At 41.8% G+C, this 18,678-nt stretch overlaps 1 protein-coding gene across 1 annotated transcript in view; it reads right to left on the bottom strand.

The window, feature by feature from the left end:
• Positions 1-18,678, bottom strand: part of ADAM19 (ADAM metallopeptidase domain 19) — an 84,314-nt gene that overhangs the window by 27,046 nt on the left and 38,590 nt on the right. The window contains exons 5-9 of the mRNA XM_089501272.1: positions 10,467-10,659; positions 9,401-9,466; positions 5,777-5,848; positions 3,449-3,615; positions 1,537-1,621 (exon numbers count right to left, since the gene is read on the bottom strand). Of these exons, the coding sequence (XP_089357398.1) occupies positions 1,537-1,621; positions 3,449-3,615; positions 5,777-5,848; positions 9,401-9,466; positions 10,467-10,659 (583 nt within the window). The remainder of the gene's footprint in view (positions 1-1,536; positions 1,622-3,448; positions 3,616-5,776; positions 5,849-9,400; positions 9,467-10,466; positions 10,660-18,678) is intronic.

The following is an 18,678-nucleotide window of genomic DNA, read 5'->3' as shown; positions in this document are numbered from 1 at the left end:
TCAATACCACTGAGCAAGGTATCCTTCTGGAATGCCCAAGGGGGTTGGGAATGGGAGGCACTGTGTTGCAATGGCTCCAGTACTACCTCTCAAACAGGTTCCAGAGGATGGTGCTTCAGGATAGCTGCTCCTCTAAAAAGGAGGTGTTATATGGCATATCACAAGGTGCTATCCTATCCCAAATGCTATGCAACATCTACATGAAACCACTGGGAGAGATCATCTGGAGGCAGGGGATGGGGTGCTATCAGTATGCTGACGACACCCAAATATACTTCTCCATGTTTTCAAAAACAGCTTCACCTAAGGATAGTGTGTCTCTTCTGAATGAATGCTTAGAAGAGGTAATGGGCTGAATGAAGAAAAGTATTGTATTTTAACTGTGGGTTTATGTATTTTTAATTGTGTCTTAATGTGTTGTACCCTGACTCAAGCCTTGAGGAGAGGCAGGAAAGAAAAAAAGATGATGATGATGATTATGTAACAGCAACAGCGATTGAATAGCCAAAGTTGCCTAACACGGAATTAAATATTTATCTTTGACAATGGCCAACCACATGTTTTTGGACAGTTCACTGGCAAGGCATGTAGGCTACAGCCCTTTTTGACCGTTTGTTGTCTCAGGAAATGGTATTTGAAATTACAGTCATCCCTTCTGATTCGTGGGGCATCCATTATGGACACACACACACACACACACACACACCACCCACCCGCAAATCAGAATGCAAAGCCCCTTAGTTAAAATGGGTGCACGCTCTCATGTGTGGCATGTGCGCCTCAAACACATGCACCATTTTGTCCCTCCATGCTTGCCGTCCATGATGGAGTGAGACAACAGACTCCAAGTCCGTGAACAGAGAGAGACAGATGTAGTTCTATTTAGCTACTGTAAACAGTATCTATCTTTCTCCAGTAGCTAGCCAATAAACATATCTTTCATGAATTTGTTTAATCCCATTCAAAGCTGTCTAGTTTATCAGCTGTCAGGGCCAATCAAGATATTGTGTTCTCTGAACCAGAGCAGCAAATGAAATATCTTTCCCTGACTCAAGCAGCATAAACCACCAAAGGCTAACCAGATTCCCACAAATTTCTCTTCTAGGGAGCAAAAAATACAATTGTCATACAAAAATAACAAGAATTTGCTGCCTTTTGGCAGCACTGAAACCTATCTAATGGTAGATCCAGTTCTAGTGGCCATCATCACATCATTTGGAACCAATTCTATATGTTATTTTTGTGGTGCTCAAAATAGTGGAATAGTCATAAATCCACTGTCACTCAATTTCACTGGACAATCTTGAGTTCTGTTAAAATCAAACTGCTGGACCAGGACTCTGGGACACCAGCGTTTGAATACCTGCTCAGCCAAGCAAACCTACTGGGTGACTTTGGGCAAGTTATACTTTCTCAGCCTGAGAGGAAAGCAAGGACAACCTTATGACAGGCTTGCCATAGGTAAGAATCAATCTGGAGAGACATAAAAATAAGAACAATAATTGCTCTCTTATTATTTGATCAAGAATAACTCACCATATTCACTCCTCCAGACTGATAGGTAGAACACATTGCCATCAAAGGGGCCAAGCCTATAGTAGTACCATGGAAGGACATGCCACTGAAATACAGAGTGAAATTTCAAATTTAAGAGTTGTATTACAGTTCTGAACATTAAAAGATTCACACAAAGCCTTGTTGGTGTTGGTGTTGTGTGCCTGGAAGTCATTTCCAACTTATGGCAATCTTGAGGTGACCCTATCACATGGTTTTCTGGGGCTGAGAGTGTGTGACTCACTCAAGATCATCCAGTGGGTTTTCATGGCCAAGTGGGGAACTGAATCCTGATCTCATAGAATCATAGAGTTGGAAGAGACAACAAGAGCCATCCAATCCAACTTCCTGCCATGCAAGAAGACATAATCAAAGCACTTCTGATAGATGACATCCCAGCCTCTGCTTAAAAACCTCCAAAGAAGGAGAATCCATCACTCTCTGAGACACTGCTGAACATCTTTTACCATCAGAAAGTTCTTCCTAACATTTAGGTGGAATCTCTTTTCCTGTAGTTTGAATCCATTGCTGGTTATCATGACACTTAAAATCAGAGAATCACAGAGTTGGAAGAGACCTCAAGGGCCATCCATTCCAACCGCTGCCATGCAGGAAGCACAATCAAAGCACTCCTGACAGATGACTATCCAGCCTCTGTTTAAAAACCTCAGAAGAGGACTCCACAACTGCCTACAGTTGTAGTACAACACTCAAACCACTACACCATATCAGTTCTCCCACTGTAAATGTATGTCCAGCTAATCAAAAAGTTACATTTTAAAAGCAAATCTGGAAATAAAGCCCCAGATGAATGTCACTGCCCCCCTCCCACTGATCTCGAAAATTACATGCCACTGAGTATTTCTACAGAAGAATGTGCTGCTACAGGTCTTTTTCAAAACATTTTTTTTTATTTACAAGGACATACCAGCAAGATTTTTGAAGAAAATAAAGGATTGTAACTTTTTCACAGAGTCTAAGCATTATGGAAGGGGGAGAAACTGGAAGGAGTAATTTTTCATTTTCAGCAAAGATTCACTCTTAACACTATCCAAAAGGCAAAAGGTTTTGTTTTGGTTTGGTCTGATTTTTTTGCATAAATATGGTAAGGAATTGCATGGTTCCAGAAGCGGAAATTGAAATGACAAAACTAAGGCTACAGCTGATCAAAGTTCAGAGGCAAGTTCAGAAGAAGAAAAAAGGAATACCCTGTCACCAAAGAAAGATGAAACAGATACAGACTCTGTTGGTACTACTCTCTGATGGTGGAAATCAAATGTGTCTCATGGAACCTCTAGGAAATGAATTTGTCTCAAAAAAGGAAGAAGGTCTTTCACCGTTTGGCAAAATTTAAATATTATTTGATTTGCCTTCACGAGACACATATTAAAAAACAGATGAAAAATACTTAGCTATTTGAGAACTTCAAGTATACTTGAGGTGAAGTGAAAAAAGCTTTACATAGTTTTTAGCACTGTCCCTCTTCTTTGTTAAATTACTAAGGGATGTATACAATGGCTGTTTCTTTATAAACCATATACTCCAGAACCATTGTATAAATGGTTGTGGGAATTATACACATATTCACAATTGGAGATGAATACAACATCACTATTTCCCTTGGCTGTGGAAGTAATACCCACTGTAAATGTGGTATATAACTCTACAATACATTTACAATCAACAAATGATGTGGCATATGTTCAGATGCATTTCTTTATGTGCAGACATGCATTAATGTTTTCTTTTTTAAAAAAGTGCTCCTAGATTTACAATCATAATTGCAGCCTATTCAACTGAAACCCAAAGCATAATGCATAGCAACAACAGGATAAGTTCAATCATTTCTTACAACTAGAAGAAAGGCCACAGTATTTGTGTTAAAATCACTTACGTGATCAGCTGGGCATTGTCATGCTTCCTATGTTTGAGTATTTTTCGCCTCCAAGAAAGAAAGGACCACAAGGTTGAATGTGGGTTCTCAGAGATCTCACACTTATTGTGGTCATTCCAGACCTCAAGTCCAACGAGAGCAATCCGTATATTTAGAGATTTGTAAAACTGAGAGGTTGAAACCAAAAGGAAGAGCTGTGGTTAATTGTCTATCTATCCCAGACTATAACACAAACCTTTAAGTGAAATACAGACACCAAAGCCACTTTAAACCATTTAAAAACAATTCAAAATAATGTTAAAGTATAAAACATATAAAACCATTTAAAGCCACAAATACCCTGAAGGCACTACATCCCATCTGATCTTGGAAGCTAAACAGGCCAGCCCTGGTTAGAATCATATGTCCAAAACACACTGCAGAAATAATCCAGTTTGAGATTGCTGTAACAGCCCTGGTTCAGTGATAGGGATTCCTGGGAACTGTAGTTTACTGTGACACCAGAGCTCTCTGACAGAGAAGGCTAAATGTCTCACAGAACTACACTTCCCAGGATTCCCTAGCACCGAAACAAGGCAGTTAAAGTGGTTTCAAACTGGATTATTTCTGCAGTGTCTTTTGGACCACAGAATCATAGAGTTGGTAAGGGGCCCTATGGACCATCAGATCCAATCCCCCACTTAAATTAGGATTTCCAGCTAGAGCATCCAAAGCAGGTAACTGCCCAACCTACTTCTGAAGACGTCCAGAGAAGGAAGCCCCACTACCTCTCGAGGGAATTGGTTCCATTGCTCAACTACTCTCACTGTCAAGAAGTTCCTTCTAATGTTAAATCAAAATCTACCCTGCTGTAACTCAAAACCACTAAACTATGGGCTGGAACAGACAGGCAAGAAGCTGCCCCTGCCAAAGACAGATTGGGGCTGTGGCAAAAACATACCATGGCCCCAATTCACCTTGAGCCCAGCGCAAATTAGAACGGAAAAGATCTGCTCCTATTTGGATTGGGAAAGAGCCAGCTTTCCCAGCCCCACCACAACCCCAGGGTGGCTTCAAGATGCTCTGGCAGCATGTGGCATGTAAATGCCAGGCCATCAGAGCATCTTGAAGTTACCCACATCTGGGCAGCTTCCAAGAATCATCTGAGCATGCAGCATGTAGCTGCACTCCTAAGATGTCCACAAGTGAAAAGTGATATAAATAGTAGAGGTTTTTTGGTGGTTTTTCGGGCTGTGTGGCCATGTTCTAGAAGATTTTCTTCCTGACGTTTCGCCAGCATCTGTGGCTGGCATTTTCAGAGAATGCTTGCCTGGAAAAGGTGTGTGTGTGTGTGTGTGTGTGTGTGTGTGTGTGTGTGTACTGTGTGAGCCTGGGAATGCAGGAGTGATTTGCATGTGTATTGTTCAGTTGCTGATGGCAAGCCTCAGGCTGGGAGGCTAATGCAAAAGAGGATCAGTGTCTGCTAATTGGTGATCATTATCTGCTGGTAAAGCCCCTGAGTCTGAATGTTTCGCATTTGCATTTGCTGAGTCCTTATTTTGCTATTCTTCAGGACTGGTAGCCAAATTTTGTTCACTTTAAGGGTTTCTTTTTTCCGGTTGAAACTGTCCAGGTGTTTGTGGATTTCAATGGCTTGCCTGTGCATCCTGACATGGTAATGGTTGGCAAGGTCCAGAACTTCGGTGTTTTCAAACAGTATTTTATGCCTAGGATGGTTTATGGCATGTTCTGCTATTGCTGATTTTTCTGGCTGGCCCAGTCTGCAGTGTCTCTTGTGTGAACAAAACTTGGCTACCAGTCCTGAGGAATAGCAAAATAAGGACTCAGAAAATGCAAATGGGAAACCACTCAGAGTCAGGGGCTTTCCCAGCAGATAACGATCACCAATTAGCAGACATTAATCCTCTTTTGCATTAGCCTCCCAGCCTGAGGCCTGCCATCAGCACAGAACAATACACATGCAAATCACTCCTGCATTCCCAGGCTCACACAGTATATATATATACCCACTTTTTTCCAGCCAAGCATTCTCTGAAGATGCCAGCCACAGCTGCTGGCGAAACGTCAGGAAGAAAATCTTCTAGAACATGGCCACATAGCCCCAAAAAAACACAAAAAACTATGGATGCCGGCCATGAAAGCCTTCAACTTCACAAATAGTAGAGTGTTAGGATGATGAGAAGGGAAGGGCTAAGCACCCTTCCCAATGACTGCTTTTTTCCACCAACCTGTTGTCTTCTCAGAAAATAAGATTGACATTGAGGTTTTTAAATTTTTGCCCTTTTAAGGGTGCCAGTCTTCTTGTTAAACTTACACATCTGATCTCACCTTGTCTACATAATTTGCAACCTCCACTAATTTATTCTTGGTTGCTTGGATATCATAATTGTTCTTCTGAAACTGAAAAGAAAATTAAGGAACAATTCAGAATCATTCTGAAACAGATTGTTGTCATTCCTATGTTTTACAAAAAATAAATTTCTGTAGAATTCTGGGCTGATTCTCTCAAGATGCTCTCCTCATCCTGGCCATCCACTGCATCTGGCTATTTAATGACGATGCATAAATGTCAGTTTATTCCATGGACATTTTACAAGTGAATGCCTTGTTTTTAAAAAGACAGCTAACAAATTTCTGCCACTGATGTCTACACTTCCAGAGCATGCTTAAATCAAATGCTGAAAACTTTTAAGATAAATAATGAATCAGAATAAATTATTCAAAGTAATCACGTGCATACTTTTTTTCCATTGGCTGATTTTATTATTTCACTCTCCCAGTTTCCTGAATGGTAGGAAGGTCAGGCTAGTCTTTACATGGCTTGTTTTGTTTGTTTGTTTGTTTTTTAAAAAAAACACAGAGTACCCAGGAAATGCCCATGTACACAATATTAGCACAATATACCAAACTCTAAAACCATCTCTTAAGAGCATTAATTCTGGATTGCTCCTACACCAAACCCTCCATCCACAGTGCCTAACTGTTGGTGTTTTACTGTCCATGCAAATCAGATTAGTGGGACTCAATGTATGCTCAAAGTAGTTTAGAAATCTGAAAACAATGGTTCTTCAGATGTTATTGGACATCAGTTCCCACCAGTCCCAGCCAGTTTGGCCAATGCAGAGGGATGGTGGGAGCAGTAGTCTATCAAAACCTGGGGGATTGCAAGTTATCCGGTCCTGATTCTAAAGGGTTCCTGCCGCTGCCTATTGCTCATTAATCAATGTGAATTATCCATCTGAATCAGATGGATACACAATAGTAAATAAATCAACAGGGGAGCATCTTTCCATTCTGCATAATGCAGAACAGTTGTAACATTATCCTGAACATGGAATCTGGAAGTTTTTGGCTGAGATTACCTGGATTCTCTCCATGCACACAGCATGTGTTATATACAACAATGTTCTAAATCCCTTTCCCTTCTGCTCATCTAGTGACATCACCCCACTAGCCTCAGGGCGACTCATTCTCTCCAGCTGTTTGCTTAGCAACCTTGGCAATTTACAATGCTGGCCATAATTCATGACTCTAACAAGCACAGATGAAGTTTCAGTTTTGCAGCCTCTGTGAGAGAAGCACAGCAAAAAGATATAGACACCTCACAGTTCCCTTTAAATATATCATCTACTAGTAGTGTTAATGGCATGTTCATTAATGGAACATATAGTCAGCCCTCTGCAGATTCAACCCACCTTGGATGCCTTCAAAGTGGTAAGGTTCCTTCGCAAAGCAGAAGCAGGAGGCTCATGGGGCTTACCGCTGCCTTACTTGCTGCCCTATGCAATTTTAAATAGGGATTTGCAAGCCTTGCTACACATTTGCAGTCTCATGTGGTTTGCAGTCCCTCTTAAAAATGGCATAGGGCAGCAGTGGAGGTGGAAGCAAATAATCCATGAATAATCAAATCTGCAAAAGTCAAATTTGCAAATGTGGAGGGCCAACTGTATATTGCTTCACCCCAGGAACTATTATTAGAGGCAAGGAATATGTGCCCCTCCATACACCAAGGAACTGTAATCTCAGAGCACAGCCCTTGCTGGGTGGAACTACTAGGCCTTTGAGCATGGCATCATCTGGAGGGCCACAGTTTCCCCATACCTATATTAATGGAGCTGTCCACTCTTTTTTAAAAAAAATGAGATATTTATTTGTTTTCCTTTGCCCATCCTCATCAAGATCCCTAAATAAATTGTTATATTTTAATTTATTTAGTACAGTTATAAGGAAAACAGACATCTGGAAATCCCAGAAGCCTAAGATTTGTGTTAAACAAAGATCTGCCATATCTTGGCCACAACATTTGCACAGCTTTTCAATGATTTTGGAAGAGACAAATGCCATGTTACTCCAGTCTCAATTAGAGGAAAGGGGCAAAAACTTTTCAACCTTGACAGCCACATCTGGGGTTGACTGCAGGTCACCCATGCACATCCAAGGCCACATATGCTACTAGCAGAACATAGTGGGTTCAGCTTTACTTTCGACAACCTCCTGTGATTTCAGAAGCCAAGAGGAAGTGTCACCACCATTCCTCCATAATACCTCTGATCCCCTGAGCTTCAAGGGAAAGCAGAGGGGGCCCTATCAACATCGGGGACCACACAAGCAACAGACAAAGGTTTACGTGGCCCCAGGGCCTCACACTGTGCACCCTTGACACAGAATAAATTATAGCCAGCAGCTCAGCAGAGTCTGCACCATCTGCCTGTAAGACGTATGCCATTAAACAGCTTATTCTCTCCTTGATAGGGAATCAGAAATTATTAGGCATGATAGCAAACATTTTATGCACAGAAAACTCAGGGACACAATTTATAGCATCATCAAAGTCTGGTGTGTATTTTTGCATATGTGAGTGTGTTTGTGGTAGGGGTGATCCTGGTGAGAACATACTCTCCTCTCAATTGCTAATCTGAAAAGCGAAAACAAATGTTACAAAGAGACCCAGTGAGAGGCTTGTGTTACTTTACATAAGTCATATGAGCAGCAGCCATGTCTTAGAACCAGAAGTGTGTAGGGAGGAGGGACCATCAAAATAAAATGATCTCATGTGCCTGGGAACAGTTAGCTAGACATGGGTGCAACCAGTTCCAGGTCACTTGATTAGAAACAGATTTCAGGCATTTTCAAGACAGAATGTTTTTTACATCTCTGTCAATTGCTTACATGCAGTACGTGAAACAAAAGGGTGGTCTCAACACAGTTTCATCTTTTAGTACATGTCTCAGAAGAAGGGTTGGTAGCTAAATGAACTGGAAAGGAGACTGGTGACTGCAAATCTAGGCTGACCACCACTGCAAAGCTGGCTTTCGAAAATGCATTGAAACAAACAATACTGACACTGCTGGTAGCTCACCAAGGCCAAAAAATATCTTGCATGAGTGATTCATGACCTGAGCTTCTCCCAGTTCACAATTTTTAGATAAAAACAGCCACATACAAATACAAATTTAACTGGAGGTTGCGACTCAGATCTTTTCTCTCCAAGCCTATTAAAAGTCCTGCCCCATCTCCAACTTACTATCAGCCCTTTTGGAGATAATGTTTTATTTCTATATACTATAAAAACACAGATACAGATATATTGACACATACAGATTGTGGCTAGTGGCTTCCATTTCAGGAGTACAGTACATTTTAACTCCAGATTTTGGAGGAGCTGTCTAAGGTGTTGAACCAGTTTGGGGAAGGGCATCAGCCAACTTGGAGAGCTCCTTTAAAATCTGATATAAAACCCAGAATGGTTTTTCCATCACACTCTGACATAGAATTTACTGACCACTGTTCATACATTTCTCACTAGCATTCACACATAAACTTACATATACACTTGGAAGTGGTTCCAAGTACTGATCTCCTGTGTAATGTCTAGTTTGGTCCTGAACTGTCCACCAGCTGTATGATACTTGTTTGATTATGATCTGGCATAAAGTCACACACAGTTCTTACCTCTGCATAATCAGCCACTAACAGAAGCTCCACATATTTCATAGACTGCTGATCATCCCTCTTTACCTATGATGGAAGCATAGAAACACACATACTGAATTATTTTATGAGGCTCGTCAAAATACAAATTATAATTTCTGGAGGAAAAAAAACCACACACCTCATTTTGAAAGGTACAATTTAAAAAAAAAACCTTGGATAATCTTTGACAAATCATACACTCTCAGCCTCAGAGAAAGGCATAGCCTTCCAAGAAAAGGCTTCAAAATCTTGTGAAGAAACCCCCATGATAGAATTCACCTTAGGGTCACCATAAGTCAGAAATGACTTGGAGGCGCACAAAACAAAATGTCCAGATCATTAGAAAATGTTTCAAGGAAAAGTTTGGGTATATGAACAGCTGTGTCATACCAATTCTCAAGGCTTAAAGTCTGTTTTAGAATATGGCATTTTGTGATCTAGTGAAGCAATTTGAAACTATCTGAACCTGATCAGTCCTTCTCCCAGCTAAACAATTAGTGACTAAACTTTCAGTAAGATAATTAAAATAAATGTGTAACAGAAAAATATCTCACATAGCAGTCATAGTCATGTGGCCATAGAATCACAATATCCTAGAGTTCAAAGAGACCACAAGGGCCATGCAGCCAACCCCTGCCATGCAGATGGTCATGCAAACTTTATTTACAAACCTCCAAAGAAGGTAACTCCACTACACTCCAAGGGAGTGTGTTCCACTGTAGAACAGCTCTTACTGTCAGAAAGTTCTCTCTAATGTTTAGGGCGAGACAGAAAACCAGGGTTCAGTTCTCAATTGAGAGATGACCTCAGTATGATTTCATCCCATGTCTTCAATCTGCCATCTGCAACGAGGGTGCAATGAACTATCCTATCTCATATATTTGTTGTCAGGAAGATTGAGGTAAAATGTGTGAACCAGGCTGAATACTTAGAAAGAGGTTTGTATTAATTTCTTAAGCATCCCAGCAAATATATCTTATGGGATGTAATGGGAAAACAGCCAAGAGTTCTGTGACACCTTAAAAAATAATTTAGAGGGACTCACCCTGTGATAACCTGGCTCAGCTTGGCCTGTCAACTCATTAAACCAGTCCATGGCCATAGACCCTGAATTCTGGTTTCCACAGCTCCCCCTGGGAATCTTGAGATGTTCTGACCTATAGATCAAGTGTTGCTCCAGGCTGTGAGGAAGTGGTTCCAAGATATAACTCAAGTTGTTCCTTAATGTTATAAGGCCACTAAAAACAAAAACAATAAGAGAAGCTGTAGAAGAAAAATACTTTTTCATGACTTTTTTTAATAGAAGCAATTTGACCATACATCAATAGTTATCGTCCCTTGTGCATATTTTGCATGATACACTTCTTTGGCTTCCACTTTCATTACCTGTTAATGTAGGATGGATCATCCTTAGTTAGACTTATTATGAAATAGTATGCCAGTCTAAAATATATCTTCAGTCAGCAACCTAACACTTATCCAGATGTGCTCAGGCTAGTGATGTAAATCATCATTTAATTTTCACAGGCAAGGATGAAAAATTGCCATAGTTTTCTTCCCTCCTGTGAGAGAAAGTAAATATGTCTCTACAGTATCTTTTCCATATTCATATGCTGCAGATGAATTACTGCAAGGAGAAAAACACATGGTAGGTTTTGTGTGTGTGTTTTCTGCACAGAAAATGTGTTTTCTGTTGAGGAAATGGCTTTCTCCACAGGAAGCCCATATTTTGCACACACACACACAAAGCACCACACATTTCTATCTGTATAATAATTCCTCTGTTGTACTTCAAAACATTCAAATACCAGGAGGATTCTGCACAAAAGTTTTGCTGCTCTATTATTGTTCCTGGTGGAGTTTCCTGACTAGCAGAAACCCTATTTTTCAATGTGAAAATGAATAAATATGAACATTCTTTCCATCTCTAGCTCAAACTGCAATTCCCATTATCACCAGCCATCATACTTGTTATGGATGGTGGGGCAGGGGGGACTTTGTATTCCAAACACATCTCAAGAGCATAAGGTTGAGGGAAGGCTTCCAAAGGCACTAGGAATATAACACCTGGTAACTTCCGATTCTACTGCCCATCAGTGCAGCATTCAAACCAGCAACCAGAAGTATCCCATGAAAGTGCTGTTTTTCTCAGGACCTGCCTGTGCTTACTATTGATAGGTGTACCAGCAGGAACTGTGGATCACTTGCACGGAGAATCAACAAGTCACAGATGTGTCTTTACTGGCTTTGAGTAGGACTTGGTCATTTCTTTCCAGAAGATGTTGTGGAAATTATTTCCAACTATGGCCACAATACAATTGTTTCTCATTTTTTGTGGTTAGCATGCAAGGCTTTTTCACTTGCAATGTTTTCTTTTTTTTAAATGACATGGCAGATGTAAATTTTAGCAAATTCTTTTAATACAACATTTTAACTTATAGTGTGAAGGTCCTAAGATCTTCGTCCTAAGAAAATACTGAGCATAAGATAAAGTTGGAAGCTGTAAACTGAACATAGTACAATTGGGATTTGAAACTGTAAGGATCTAGATGAAAATACTGAAACTTGAAGCAAGCAAGGAAAGAGACAACAGGTCCTGAAATACATCTGACTTTGATTCTCCATGCAGCTAACCAGTTGGGCTATTTTACATTTTGAATAGTTATAAGGGAAGAGAGATTAAGTATAGTGTGGTTAATTGAGCAATATAAAAGAATTCTAAAGGAAAAGAAATAAAAGAAACATAGAATCATAGAGTTAAAAGAGACCACAAGGGCTGTCCAGTCCAAGCACCTGCCATGCAGAAAATCTCAATCAAGGCATCCCCGACAAATGGCCATCCAGCCTCTGCTTAAAGACCTCTAAGGAAGGAGACTCCACTACACTCCAAGGGAGTGTGTTCCACTGTCGAACAGCCCTTACTGTCAGGAAGTTCCTCCTAATGTTGAAGTGGAATCTCTTTTCCTGCAGTTTGCATCCATTGTTCCGGGTCCTGTTCTCTGGACCAGCAGAAAACAAGCTTGCCCCCTCCTCAATATGACATCCCTTCAAGTATTTAAACGGGGCTATCATATCACCTCTTAACCTTCTCTTCTCCAGGCTAAACATCCCCAGCTCCCTAAGGCTTTCCTCACAGGGCATGGTTTCAAGACCCTTCACCATTTTAGTCACCCTCGTTGATGGTGAGAAGCTCGTTTCTCAACATCCTTTTTATATTGTGGTGCCCAGAACTGGACACAATATTCCAGGTGGGGCCTGACCAGAGCAGAATAGAGTGGCACTATTACTTTCCTTGATCTAGACACTATACTTCTATTGATGCAGTCTAAAATCGCACTGGTCTTGTTAGCTGCTGCATCGCATTGTTGACTCATGTTCAATTTATGGTCTACTTGGACTCCCAGGTCCATTTCACATATTTGGAGTGTTTTACTAAGGTAGAATCTTGGCAAGCTTTCAAAATTTTATATACATCATGAGTGTGGTATTTCAATTGAGATTTTCCTGGACAGAGACTTTCTAAGGCAGTATCTAGACCGGCGCAAAGCGCCGGCCTGGATACATGCTAGGATTGCCTCAGGGTGTCCTTTCCAGACACCCCGCAACCCTAGCACGTACCCTTGGCATTGTAATGGCGGTGCCCTGTCTACATGGGTGCCACCATTACGACGTCACTGCCGCGCCACCTCCAAATGGAGCGCTGCGGGCGTGACGCCCATGGGCCACTGCAGGGCGTTTGTGGCGCCCTTTCAGCGGCGCCAGAAGGAGCTCAGTTTTGGAGCTCCTTTCGCCATTTGTGTTGCTGGCGCAGCCTTTACAGCTATATAATACATTACAGTCATTCCTCCATATCCATGGATTTTTTTATCCATGAATTCCAGCATCCAAGGCTTGAAAATATTTTTAAAATGTATAAATTCCAATAATCAAAGCTTGGTTTTGCCATTTTATACAAGGGGCACCATTTTACTATGCCATTGTATTTAATGGGACTTGAATATCCACAGATTTTGGTATCCACAGGGGGGTCTGGAACCAAAACCCAGCAGATACCAAGGGGCAACTTGTACTAATAATATCAGTTACAACTGTATTTGAATAGCTTGGTAATAGTTACTTGGTGGGTCAAGTGGTTAAGACGCTGACTCTGTTGATTGCAAGATCGGCAGGTTGGAAGTTCAAGGCCCAAGTGCCACATGATGGGGTGAGCTCCCATCACTAGTCCCAGCTTCTGCCAACCTAGTAGTTTGAAAGCATGCAAATGCAAGTAGATAAATAGGTACCGCTTTGGTTGGAAGGCATTCTGTGCAATCATGCTGGCTACAAGATCACAGAGTAGTCTCTGATAACGCTGGCTCTTCGGCTTAGTAATGGAGATGAGCACCACCCACTATGGTCGGACATGACTTGACAACCTTGTCAATGGGGAATACCTTTACCTTTTAATAATAATAATAATAATAATAATAATAATAATAATAATAATAAGTTTATTTGTATTTTCCTGCTTCTTCCAACAGATTGAAGCGGGATTACAACCAAAAATCTCCATACAGCGGCAATCATGTCTAAAATACATATCATAAAAACATCAAAGAGTATAAAAATTTCAATTACAATAATCGCAAGGGCAGCAGGAAGTTATACTGTTGTGACCAGAAGTGGGGGTTTCCTCACATTCTTTATAGAAGGTCAGGTGGGTATGCCCGCCGGAAAAGATCCGTCTTTAGTCCCTTCTTAAAGGCATCTAGGGTCATGATAAAACGGATCTCCTCTGGCAGATTGTTCCATAACCTGGGGGCTAATGCTCTTTTAGAAGTAGCTGTTAGTCTGACCCTTGGGTAGTCTAATAGATTCTTCCCTGTCGTCCTGAGGGTGCGGGGCGGATTGTGTAGGGAGAGGCGTTTCCTCAAGTAACTCGGGCCGAAGCCATGTAGGGCTTTAAAGGTAACAACCAACACTTTGTATTGCGCCCAGAAGATAATTGGTAGCCAGTGTAAAGATTTTAAGACAGGTGTTATATGGTCTGACCTGGAAGTTCCAATGATCAATCTGGCTGCTGCATTTTGAATTAATTGAAGCTTCCGAACCTGGTACGAAGGTAGCCCCATGTAGAGTGCGTTGCAGAAATCTAAACAAGAGATTACCAATGCGTGTACCACTGTTTCAAGGTCCTTTCGGTCCAGGTAGGGACGCAGGTGGCGTATCAGCTTAAGCTGGTACCAAGCACTCCTGGCCATCACATCCACTTGAGATGATAACTGTAGTGATGGGTCCAGGAGTACTCCCAAACTGCAAACTTTGTCCTTAGGCGTAAGTGTGACCCCATCCAGGACTGGGTGACAAATCTCCGTCCCTGGACTTGGGGTACCTATTACAAGTACCTCCATTTTCTCTGGATTCAGCCTGAGTTTGGTTTCCCTCATCCAGCCCATTACTGAGCCCAGACAGACATCCAGAGGAGAGATGCTATCCTTATTCACTGTATCAGTCGGAGACATAGAGAGGTAGATCTGGATATCATCAGCGTACTGATAACACCGTGCTCCATGTCTCTGGATGATCTCTCCCAGTGGCTTCATGTAAATCTTAAATAGCATGGGAGACAGAATGGCACCTTGAATGACACCAGATGTCAGTTCTCTCTTAGAGGAGCAACTATACCCCAGCCTCACCATCTGGAATCTGCCTGAGAGGTAGGAACGGAACCACTGGAGCGCAGTGCCCCCAATACCTAACTCTCTCAGGCAGGGGTAGGCAACCTGTGGCCCGCGGGCCGGATGCGGCCCGGGGAGGCCTTGGGACCGGCCCCAGCCCGGTCCTGCCGCTGATTGCCGCCGGGGCCTTTGGCCTCTTGCGGAGGGGCATGGTGGGGCAATTGGCTATAGAAGCCTCAGAAACATGCATTTATCTTAACATTTTTTTTTATAAATCAGCACATTTTTTGCGTGTCCTCCATTTTTTTAAAAAAAAAGTGTCCCCCATTTGAAAATTTTGTCCTACATTTGTCCCAGTTTGTTTGTTTGTTTGTTTGTTTGTTTGTTTGTTTATTGGCTTCGTCCCCCCAGTTGTCTGAGGGACAGCAACCCGGCCCCCGGCTCAAAAAGGTTGCCTACCCCTGGCATTCCAGAAGGATGCCATGGTCAATGGTATCGAAGGCCGCTGAGATGTCCAAGAGCACCAGCAGGGTCACACTTCCCCTGTCGATGTCCAGACAGAGATCATCGACTAAGGTGACCATGGCCATCTCAACTCCGTATCCCGCTCTGAAGCCAGTTTGAAATGGGTCCAGATAATCAGCTTCATTCAAGACCACTTGGAGTTGGAAGGCGACTGCCCTCTCGATCACCTTGCCCAAGAATGGTAAAAGGGAGACCTGTCTGTAATTGTTTCTCAACTGGGGATCTAGGGAGGGCTTTTTCAATATCGGTTTCACTATAGCTTGTTTTAGTGAAGATGGAAATATCCCATCCTGAAAGGATGCATTTATTATGAGTTGTAATGACATTTTCATTGCATCACCTCCCTGAACAGTCAGCCAGGATGGGCATGGGTTGAGAGGGCAAGTCGTCTTCCTTACACTTCCAAGGAGCTTGTTCATGTCATTGGTATTTACAAACTCAAAATGATCCAGTTTAATTCCGTCCACGGAATCACTGGATATCTCTCTTATCGATTCTTTTGTAATGCCGGTGTCAAGATCAGCCCTTATCTGAAAGATTTTATCTGCAAAGAAGTCACTGAAAGCATCACAGCAGACCTTTTTAACCTCACAACTGGATTACTGGAATATACTATCTTGAAAAACTGCAATACACTATACTTTTGGCAACTTTGTGTAATAGAACTGCTAGTTAACTAACAGGGGCTGAATGGTAAGTGATCATATGGTGCCAGTGCTTCATCAGATAATCTCCCTCTTGGTTGCTGATCTTGCTGATCTTTAAAACCCCAAATAGATCAGGCCCAGAATATCTAAAGGAGGAGTGGGCAGGGTGTTTTGAGGTGGCAATTTCCATAACCTCTTATCACTGGCTATGCTAACTAGGCCTATAGGCCAAAAACATTTGGACGACCACAGCTGGCCTTCTTCTGGTCTAAAGTAGCTAACCCCATCACCCTTGCACATCTACCCTGACAGTTACATCAACTGCAGAGGTCCTTCTCTGGCTTCCCCACCAAATTAAGTTAGACATGGGGCTAAGAGAGAGAGAAGGCCCTTCTTGGTTGTGGTGCTTCCTCTTTTAGAACACCTAGCAAAGTTTGCCTGATGTCCACATGGTTATCTTTTCCACACCAAACAAATACTTGCCTCTTCACCTGGACATTTTTGCTTTGGAAGTTAGATCTAATAGTTAACTATGGTTTTTTAAGTGTTGTAATGACTGGCACCAGTCATTTGAGGACTTCTCTCAGACAACAAAGGGTTAAGCTGGAGGAGGTACATGCTAATGAGAGTTTACATCATACGCTAATGAGATTTACATCATAGCTGGCAAACTGGCCAATCAGTTGAGCAGGACTGGGAGTTTCAAGAACCTTCCAACAGAGGTCTTTAAAAAGGCCTCTGAGACCATACGTCTGAGTCTTTTCCCTTGTGAGGCCATGTGGCCTTTTGGGTCTTCTTTTGTTTGGAGGCCCAGCTGTTGGGCCTGTGCTAAAAGGGCAGACTTAAGAGATGTGGTTGGAGCTAGGCAATGGGAGCCAGCTCCTTGCATCCAAAACCTATTAAGGACTGCAAATCCCATCTCTGTGTGAGTAGCTTAGGAAATGTGTTAGCTAGAGCATCTAGGCTTTTGTTATGTTTATCTTTTGGCTTGCCTGAAATGAACATCTTGTAACTATGTATTCTGTACCTGCAAGGCACGGAGGCCTTGCATGAATGATACCTTATTGCTCTATTCTGTCTAGTTAGAGTAAATACTTTCTTTAAAAGTATCTGCTGTCTCTATACTCCTATACAACTGAGCCTTAGCTCAGTTGTTGCTTGCTTAGGTTAGCAAGGGAAGGAACCTAAGTCCTTAGCAAGTTCCAGTGTGTTCGGATGCTAAGGGGAGTTCACTGGAGATTCACTGGGTGGTGGCAGCTTGACTAGAGGGTCTCAAGGGGCTCATTCAGCTCAGCAGGGAGCAGGAACAGAGACCTAGGAGACTCTAGGGGAAATTAAAGGGATCCGCTGGGTCTCTGGGCCAAGACAGGATGGGTGCTTGGACCACAGGGATCATCACAAGTGTCCATGACTTTCTTCAGTTTATATTGTGTCTTTTAAAAAAATCTTCTGTGCCATGGTTGTTTATTTTGCATTGTGCTCTTAAAATTTCTTCTAATATCATGCAATCTGCCCAGAAAACCTTTGTTGTTGGGAGGACTAAAATATATTAAATCAATAAAAACTCTTGTCAGGCACATACATACTGAAAAGGCACTCATCCACTGGAACTCACAGATTGCAGGAAGGTCTGTATGGCACGGTGAAGAACAAGACAATGCATTTGGGTGTAAACATGCATATATGATACTGACTGATTTAGTTGTATTTTATGCAGAAAATTGAGAACATTTTCTCAGGCAGGTTCAGGAGAAGGAAAAGAAGGACTGGTTTGTAGGGATAAAGTTACCCCTTTTCCCACCTGCTTCCCTCACTGAAGAAGTACAAACATCTGCAAGCACATTGCTTCTGAATGCTTCTATTAACCCAAAATACAAATTAAGACAATGTGAAGGATACTAGTTTACACTGAGAGACACTACTGTAAATGAAAAATAAGCTTTCAGATGAGAATATTGCTGCCAAGAATAAAAGCCGGAAAATGGCGAGGATGGGGAGAATGAAAGTGGGTCAGGTTGCACCTGCATTGCTTCCTATTTTGTGTGGCCCATGTGGATTCTGTCAGCCATAAAGGGCCATGGTTTACTTTGTTTACACTGTTGCACAGTTTGTTTATAGTAAAGTAAATTGAGGTCACTGAGGGATTTATAAAAAAAGAAGAAGAAGAAGTTTGGCCAAAACTGTTTCCTGACTGGATAGAAGCCCAGCTTTCAAATGACTTTGAATAAAGGTGACCAAAAGCCAATGCGTCCTGTTTATGAAAGCACTATGTTTAATTTATTGTATTTGGAGGTTAAATCTTCCGACTATGGAGTAAATGTGTGCACATCTACACTGAAGACTCATAACTAACAAGTAATGTTGAAGAATTCCATTGTCTCAAGGGATAAATGAGAACAGCTTTGCAAATGAAGTGTGTTTTTAAAAG

Source organism: Sceloporus occidentalis, unplaced genomic scaffold (genome assembly GCF_023333645.1).
Source record: "Sceloporus occidentalis isolate IW3139 unplaced genomic scaffold, rSceOcc1.0.p SCAF_1, whole genome shotgun sequence".
Taxonomy (NCBI): domain Eukaryota; kingdom Metazoa; phylum Chordata; class Lepidosauria; order Squamata; family Phrynosomatidae; genus Sceloporus; species Sceloporus occidentalis.
The sequence above is the reverse complement of the archived record's forward strand: the minus strand, read 5'-3'. Positions and strand labels throughout refer to the sequence as shown.